Raw genomic sequence first — 9217 nt, 5'->3', positions numbered from 1 at the left:
TGAGTACAGGCCAGTGAGTTACTTTCTGCATTCCTTCTGCCTCAGTCCTCGAATCCATTAAAGAAAAACAACAACAACTAAAACGTCTGATTTCTAACACCTCTCTCAAAAATCAGTCAATAATTCGATTGCTAATTTGTAATCCCACTAAATTCAATAGAGGAATTTAATCACCTACCGCCACTTAACCAGACCAGAAAAATAAAATCTTAGGAAAAAAATTACTTTATTCTTCAAACAATGGGTGGGCGATTATCTGACATCAAATACCAGAAAGATGAGCCATAAAGCGATTAGATGCGGTACATACAGATTTAATATATTGATTCGGAGAATTTCAATCCAAGGGGTTTGATTCACTCTAATCCGCATTTATTACAACCTCGTATTTAGCTTTATCATGCAGACCTATCGTTTCAGAACACCACGGCGTAGCAAGGAACAGGGAATAAACAACGTGGGGTCATAAATTTGCTAATTACAGTTTAGGGACAGGAGAAAAAAGTGATAATGAGTTTGGTATGAAGGCACTGGCGTTTCTGCCATTCGCACCGCGTAATTTACCAGCGTAACAACGGGACTGGCAGCTTCTGGGGTTGCGCCGGCCTTCTCTGTGTTTTTCAATTTGCTTTAGTCCGCTTTGATGTAAAGTGGTGACTCTGGAACCGTTTGAAGTCCATTATTAACACCGAATTAAGTGGATCTCTGAACTATATTGCCCACTCGCTGCCTGCACAGAATCGGTTCCTGCAGCGCAGGAAACACCAGACGCTTTAAACATACATATATATATGGAAAATTTGGTAACCAGCAAAACTTCCTTTAACAGAATAGACATCAGGATAAAAGCCCCGAGTCTATGCATTCTGCCTCTGCGCCATCAAAACTAAGTATCTGCTTAACAAAGTTAAAACAATAGTGGAGGAAGAATAAAGTTTTGTCAGGCTGCTGGTTTAAAAAAAACTACATCAAAGCGATTTCAACTTGTTCGGATTCCGTTTTGTCTTACTTATCTCGGCTTTCTTTGCCTTGTTTTCTTTTGGTGCCAATTATAGTTCTACAAATGCGCAGCTTTTTAAAAAAAAATCCCCGTGGCAAAAAAAAGTGGGAGGCCAATGTTCTTCTTTAAAACATTTGGGGCGGGCGTGTTTTTAGCCGGAGAGTCGGTACTGATTGGCGATCGCAAACTGCGACTTGAAAGCAACTGAAATAAAAGATCGCGACGTCAGTAAATAGATTTGGGAAAGACACGCTCTGTGACAAAGGCAGAGATTGAGGGGGAAAAAAAACTGCGGCGGACCCTAAAGAAATAGGAGGGGCTTAAGCTAATGCCAGAAATGTCAATCAGGCCATCAACTCCGAATAATCTCCACGAATCTGTTAGGACCTGACCTGGGCACCCTCAGATCAATAGCAAGTTGAGAGAGCGATCGGATCGGTTACAGAGCGCGCCTGCATGTGGAAACGTATACTTTCAGCTGAATCTATAGCATTAAAAGTGGATACTCCGGCGCTTTCTGCACAGCGGTTTCTCTCGAGTAGTCACTGACCATGTCTTTCCCACAACTGGGATATCAGTACATTGCTGCTACTAGGCCACTTTACCCAGATCGCCAGGGCATCACGTCTTCCAGGGCTGGGAGCGATCTGACGGCGCCCGGCGCTGCTTCTACTGTACTAACCATGTATGGATCCCCTTATGCCGCTCAAGGATACGGCGCCTTTTTGCCTTATGCAGCCGATCTGCCCATGTTTCCTCAGCTGGTAAGAACATTTATGTCCATTTGCTTTCTCTCTCTCTCTTTCCTAACTCCTTTCACTTGTCGGTAAATCATTAAAAAAAAGAGAGATGGCGGTGGGGGGGGAATGTTAGAGTTTGCTGCGATGAATTTAAACACAAACCCGGGGGAAGCGGCGATTCTGCCCTTTTAGATATATTTAAACGAATCAGAGTTTTAATTTTCGCTGTAGAGTTTCTCTCTCTCTGGCAGTGTGTGGAAAAGTTTGTGGATTGTGTTTGTCAGTTTCACCCGCGCTTCCTTGTCAATTTAACTTGCAGATTTCTCGCAGTTTGCCAGCTCCGTTTTTGTTTCGTTTCTTGCCAGTCTTTTTTCAAAAAAAAACTTTTCTACCCCCTCCTTTCCTTAATGCCACCCTCCTCCTCAGCGCTCCCCCCCCCCCCCCCCGGATCTTTTAGTCTTTAATTGAGTGGAATGCATTTCAAAGACCAATTATATTTTCACCCAACTTTTAATTGTGTTTCACATTTTTTAACCACTCTCTCTCTCTCTGGCTACCCCCCCCCCCCCCACTCCTCTCTCTTTCCCCCTCTCTCTCTCATTCCTCTTCAGGGTGCCCAGTACGAGCTAAAGGACAGCCCGGGAGTGCAGCATCCGGCTTTCCCCCATCACCACGCCGCCTATTACCCTTACGGCCAGTACCAGTTCGGGGACCCGTCCAGGCCGAAGAACGCCACTCGGGAGAGTACCAGCACTTTGAAAGCCTGGCTGAACGAACACAGGAAAAACCCTTACCCCACCAAGGGGGAGAAGATCATGCTGGCCATCATCACCAAGATGACACTGACCCAAGTGTCCACATGGTTCGCCAACGCACGGAGGAGGCTTAAAAAGGAGAACAAGATGACTTGGACTCCGCGAAACCGGACGGACGAAGAGGGGAACTCGTACGGCAGCGACCCGGACCTGGAGGGGGAGAAAAAGGAGGACGACGAGGAGATCGACTTGGAAAACATCGACACGGAGAATATCGAGAGCAAAGAGGACGAAGACGAGCAGGACACGGACTTAAACTTGGACTGCAAGCTGGACGGCCGCAGCGACTCGGAAATCTCAGACACTTTCGACGACTTGAACGGTTCCGAGGACGGTTTTCTGAAAGCGGTGGTAAAAGACAGCAGGGTGACTGAAGAGAAACGGGGAGACCTCTCGCCCGAGATCTCAGGACAGTCCAGTGGGGACCAGAGCAAAAACGGCGCCGAGAGGAAAAGCCCCGGCTCCCCAGCGCCCGAGAGCAATCTCTCGGTCAGTCAAAAGCCTAAGATTTGGTCTCTGGCCGAGACGGCCACCACGCCGGACAACCCTCGCAGGTCTCCCCAGATCAGCAGCTCCCCTGCGGGAACCGCCGCCACCTCCCTGCTCGGCCAGCACAGACTTTTCGCCTGCCCCATGGGCAAATTTCAGAACTGGACGAACCGAACCTATTCCCACCACCCCCTGGCTTTAATTAATTCCAATCACTTCCTCGGACTTAGTACTGGCCAGGCAGTCCCCGCTGCCGGTGTCCCCGCGTTTTGCACTGTAAGAGGCGGCGAGGAGCGGGCTCAGTCAGCAGAACCCACGGTAACAGGTACATTAAACTAAAATCACACACACATACACACACACACACACAGACAAAACACGGGGCAGTCAACCTTTGAGAATATCCTGCACAATTCGCAAAGAGAGGCCAACTTATTATGAAAATAAATAACACTGCATTAGAGAGCAGAAGAGTTGGGCCTTTTCAAAAAAGTTCCAATGAAACTGAACTCAACAACTGATCTCCAAAGGTAACCAGGATGTTCTGGATTAATTTTATTTACTGGTTAATATCTACACAAAGGCGTATTTTTAAAATCGATACTGAGATTTTTACATCCTGCTCATATAAAGTCCCACTGCTCAACTGTAACCAAATACAAGACAGAGCTAATACAAGGTGCAATCAAAGTAATGGGATAATGATTTTTTGATGGTGAAAATTGCATTTATTATAAACTGATCTTGAGCACCAGTTCAGAAGATAATTTCTAATTTGATTGCAATAACTTTTTTCCAGTAAGTATTAGATAGCAAAAAATGGGACCTGAGTAATAAGATAACGCTCATCCTGTGTCATTTTCGGATTACTTTATCTTTTAAATCGTATAATTGGTAATGATTCCATAAAGGAGTTGAGTCTCAGCGTCTGTCCTTTGAGTAAAAGTGGATTCGGTAATGGCGAACAATATCAATGCTAAGAACTCGTTATTATTTACAGATAGAAGCAGTGCCTTGGAACTAGAGAAAAAAATAGTAAAGACAGCTTTTCAGCCGGTTCAGAGACGGTAAGAAACATGTTTCATTCTTCACTGCATAATTCCCACGATTTTACACCAGCCCCAGAGATCTCTGCAGTCATAGGCGTGCAGCCCTCTCTGTGTACTTTTCACCGCAGCTGAAACTACATTCAAAACTTCAATTACAATATTTTATGCAAAATATGGATGTCAAACTTTATTACAAAAAAAATTATCAACACTGATCCACAATAATTTTATTCGTTTCAGACCTCAGAACCAACTCGATGCAGCCATGGTTTTGTCGGCGCTCTCCTCTGCATAGTCCATTTTGGGTTTTTTTTTAACTTTATTTTGTAACCATTTTCTTGTTGAATGGAATGTAAAAAATGTTTTCTCCCTGTATAGTTTAAGCTGTAAGCATGTATGTGTACTAAACTAAAATTTGCTAATGTAACACTAGCCAACAAGGCGTGTATCAATTAGTTGAGTTTGTGACATAAAGTGGAACCCAGTTTTTTTTTGTCAGTCCAGTGAGAATTAGTTATCACCTGGTGTTCGAGATGTTTTGTATATACCGCAAACAAAAAATGTACATACGTGTGAACGAAATTGTACAAGAAAGTATATATTTTTGGCTAATAAATGAACAGTTACGACTTTACCTTTGTGTCTGTATTTTCGAAGCTGCCATTCCCTGGGAACCTTTCAGAATTCTGTTCACTCTGTCCATTGAGATAGATATATGGTTATCAATTGACATTTCAGCCAAAATAAAAACAGAATCCCGTGTTGAAATATTTCCCATGTAAATACTACCTGGAATCCCGTCCTTTTAAAATATCTATTAATCCCGGCAAAGGAAGATTGTAAGCTGCTTCACTGCAAACTTTTAAAGATCTTTTTCAAAATATATTTTTTAGCCAATGACGTTTGATGTCACCATTATTAATTGTAAGCATACAGAGTTTCCTCTGTAATTTTTTTTGGACGCTGGTGTTTTTTTACTAGAAGCTTAAGCACCCATAAATTGTAGCTAATAGTTAAACTCTCCCCAACTGCCGAAAAAGTGCTCCGATTAAATTGCCACACTTCCTTTTAAATGTTATTAAGGACGCCAAAGTATTGCATTCAAGTATAGCTTAGGTGTTTGTTTAGCTATGACATTTTGTAAAGCAAGGTTATGGAAATCACTGTGTTGTAGGTGTTTAGTAATACCTTCACTGGTTGCAAGAGACCATAATGTGGTTAAAAGATACGATTTTAGTTTTGCTTTAAAATCACTGCAATATTTTAATGCGGGATGATTGTAGATGCTTGAGACACTTACGCAGTATAATGACTAAATGACTTGTATAATATCAGACCCCCGAAGGGCAGACACTGGTGTGTTGAGTTTTGGACTGAGGCAGGGGAGGGGGCGGGGGCGGGGGGGGGGGGGGGGGGCGGTAAGAGTCGGGCTTAGAGCGCCTCCTACAGCCAGACATTCTGAAATGCCGCAGTAATAGCCCGAGAGAACCAACACAAATTTAATGGTAGTACATCATGGGGAGAAAAGAGTCATAAAACGGCAGCTGCCTAATTCACTCCTGCTACGTTCAAACCGCTCATTTTGTAAAATTTGATGGTCTGTGCGAAGACGATATTAACTTTTACTCACTGCCTAAGATTATTTGCAGAAGCTGCGGGATTGGGGTCGAAGTTGTCATTTATCCTTTGGTGTTTTTGGCAAAACAAAACCTCCCCAGCTGTGGAGTTATGAAAATGATCGAGGTTACAAGTCACGTTTTAATCGGTTCTCAACTTTAGACAGAAAGTTGCCGATGTTGCTCCATGGGAGTCGGCCATCTCCCCCTACCAGCCACCACCCCCCAGTCCCCCCCAACATAAACACACACACATTCCCAGAAAGGGAAACATGTTCACGAATGAAATGTGCAGAACCGTTTCAACAGGCCCTAGCCAATTGTCTCTGCTGACAGATTTGCAATTGGTAAAAAGAAAGTATTTATTGAAAATAAGTATGTTGATTATTCATTTAAGAAAGGGGGGGAGGGGAGGGATTGCCCCCCCCCCCCCCCCCCCGCTTGAATTGCCGAGTTGAAATGATTGCTTCAAGTCTCATGCTCATTTCTAAATAGGTATAAAAAAATCCTAGCTGTTTCCTTTCGGAACTCTCTTAATAATAAATGATGTTAAAAAGATCTTTTTAGATATTTATTCGCCGCTGTTGCCAGGTCCTTTGAAATGTCTGTTGGTGTTTCGTTGTGGTTGTAAGTGAATTGTAATCAACCTAATGAATTTCGTTGAGTGTTCTATTGTCAAGATAATAATGGATTCTAGAGTCAAGAATTCTATACCCTTAAGTGTTGCTTAGACATCATCAACAGGGGATGCCCCAAGCTCAGTTTTTTTTGGAGGGTGACGAGGAAGGATTGATACCAAACAGAATGTTGTTACTGGACTGTTAGTGGTCCACAGATTACGTGGTTAAAATTTGATGAATAAAGATCTCGGCATCGCGTTAATTTATAATATATTGAGCCCAATTGTTTGAAGTGCATTTACGTTTAGCCTCAGAGCAATCGAGGGTGTAAAAGAGAACCATGCAAATACACTCATTTAAAATGAAATTCCCTTTATTAGATCATGTAATAGTTTCGCAATCTTTTTTATCCGATAAATAATGATTTAATGAAGGTATGATTTAAAAAAATACTGCCGCCTGAGCGACAGGGAAACTGTTGTGACTTAGTTGTGCGAATCAGAACTCAGTAACTTAATCCAGAACGATTTGTATTTCGCATGCTCGTATTAAAAACAATCCATATTTCTGCAATTAGTCGACTCAATGTAGTGGGCGGTGTATATTTTAGTTTCTTTTTATTATGCGCGTCAGTTACAAATAGTTGTGATTGCGACATTGATTCAAGTCGATGAAACATGCAAGTGTTTTTTTTTAGTACGAATTAGCTCAATGTTGCTTTAATTAAAATGTTTGGATTTTTCTGGGTTAGCTGTTTGGTTAGGTTCTCACTCTCCGTTGTGGCTCCGTGAATGCATAGTTGAGCAGACAGTGCAATATGTAACGCGGAATCTTGTCTCCTCAAAAAAAAATTCAAACAATGTAAGAATCCTGGTGCAGGCCTTTTCTCTTGGCCAGCGCCACCGAAGCTGAAACTTCTGCCTTATTTCACGAGTCGCACTTTGGAACCAGCTCAAATAATATCATTACATTCAAAGCACTTGACGAATTTAGTCAGGATTGAGTAGAGCGAGGTTCGGGTATTGACAATTACTGGGCCCTGGTACACCTTCGTGCCGGATAGAAAGTTTCACAGACTGGCGGCAGTACAGCAACTATATCCTTGTCATAATCTGATACTTTATTTGAACTTTGTGCTTTTTCTTTCCGCTCATTTGAGCAACGGCTGCAAGCTTACTCTCGTCAACACTCGATTTCTTGTACCTTGTACATAAGTGAACCGTAACATATCAGCAAAACCGTCATTAGCGTCTTCTTTGTTTTATTTTTCACTAAAAGGCGTGGATATTGTATTGGGAAACTGTTTGCAAGTCAAGGAAGAAGTTACGTGGAGATCTAAGTGTAGTCCTAAACTGGACCGGACCCAGGCATTTACTGTTTCTGTCGCCCTGTCTATGCATCGCATTTATGTCCTGACAACTCTCGCCCCTGTACGCATCGTTCTATCTCAGTGTCTCCTTTCCCCTGTTTTCCCCTCCCTCCCTTTCCTGTCTAATCAATTATCTGCCCACCATTCCTGTTCAAAAGTGAACTCATTACGCATATTCATAAATCATCTCTGGTTGGCCTGACACTGATTGATGCAATCGTCTTTTTTTAAAACTTCTACTCCGTTTTTCACTAGTTAGCTCGGTGAGGGATTAAAAAGAAACACACACGCATAGAAATTCGGGCGTTTTCAAGAGCAAGACGGGACCAAACTGACTTCATTTAGTGGCGAAAACTTTAGCACTGGACACCAGTCGAACTTGTTTGAATTTGTGACTCGCTTAAGAGTTAGTTTAAACTTTTACAGCGTGTTAAACAAACCCAACCCGGACGGTTGTATATTCACTTCAAGTTGGATAATACGGCGCTTTCAGTTTTTTCAACATGGGTTGGTGGTCTTCCTAAAACAGAGTTTTCCTGTCTTTGAAATGATTTAATACCAGTCATTTTTACTTTCAATTCATCTTCGAAATCATTTTTAATATAGATTTACTGACTTTTAACCGAGTCCACAGTACTTCCAATTTTGAATATTGAAGGTCGCCTGATTTTTAGAAGATTTGATTTGATTCAGATTGATAGTATGGAAGGTATTCGAGATAAGAAATCCTCCACCCGACTCAGCAGTGCAGGCATTTCAGTGTATTGGGGAGAATGGAGACTGGCGTCTCATCCCCAACACTGACAGGTGTTCTAGCTGCTGTCCTCCATTCCCGGGTTAAAAGGGAAGTTTTCAACTTAATAGTCAGGTTCCCCCAGTAAACTCTCTGGAAATCTGCATCACAATTTATGTTCGCCTTGAAATAGCCTTCGGCTACGTTTACTTTTCACATTTCCCGAGAGTTAAACATGTTCCAAACTTTTGCACTAGTTCTGTTCATCCGGCGAATGTCATATCATTTCTTGTATGAATCCTTTCAGTAAAGCAGAAAGTAATCAAGTTGCCGATGGAAATAATTTAAACTCTGGTGTATTTTTTCCCCCAGTACCTGTATGTTAATAGTTTCCTGGGATGCTTGGTGTGGCATGTAAGCCTGGTAGCAGAGGATTGCGAGACACATTGCATTTCCAGATGTTCTCGTTCTTGGGGAAAATGTTCCAATTGATTGATGTAGGGAAAATCTCGCGCTGTAAAGGGGTGTAAAAGCTTAGAAAAGTATGTAGAATTTTATTTCTCGCAAATGTATATATTTTCTCAAATATTGTGTTTTTGTTTGTTTAGAGCAGCCGGTAGCTTAAGATTTTATTGCCTCTCCTGCCAAGACATCAATTGCTTGTTTTTAGAGGCGGGGGGGGGGGGGGAGCGGGGAGTGGCACCAATTGCAGGACAGGCTTCACTGTCAAGGCCCGGGGAGTCAATAAACAGGAAGGAATAAGCCACCTCTGGAACTATTGGGTTC

General features: G+C 42.5%; 1 protein-coding gene across 1 annotated transcript; it reads left to right on the top strand.

Moving 5' to 3' along the window:
• The first annotated feature begins 1247 nt into the window (after window positions 1-1247).
• Window positions 1248-4727, top strand: irx3a (iroquois homeobox 3a). Its single transcript, XM_080187018.1, has 4 exons — window positions 1248-1764; window positions 2352-3369; window positions 4045-4111; window positions 4334-4727. The coding sequence occupies exons 1-4, from the start codon at window positions 1552-1554 to the stop codon at window positions 4386-4388; spliced, it is 1353 nt and encodes a 450-aa protein (XP_080043144.1). The 5' UTR covers window positions 1248-1551; the 3' UTR covers window positions 4389-4727.
• Window positions 4728-9217: the final 4490 nt, after the last annotated feature.

This window comes from Carcharhinus amblyrhynchos, chromosome 4 (assembly GCF_965287045.1).
Source record: "Carcharhinus amblyrhynchos chromosome 4, sCarAmb.v2.hapA, whole genome shotgun sequence".
Taxonomy (NCBI): domain Eukaryota; kingdom Metazoa; phylum Chordata; class Chondrichthyes; order Carcharhiniformes; family Carcharhinidae; genus Carcharhinus; species Carcharhinus amblyrhynchos.
This window is presented reverse-complemented; position numbering and strand designations above follow the sequence as displayed.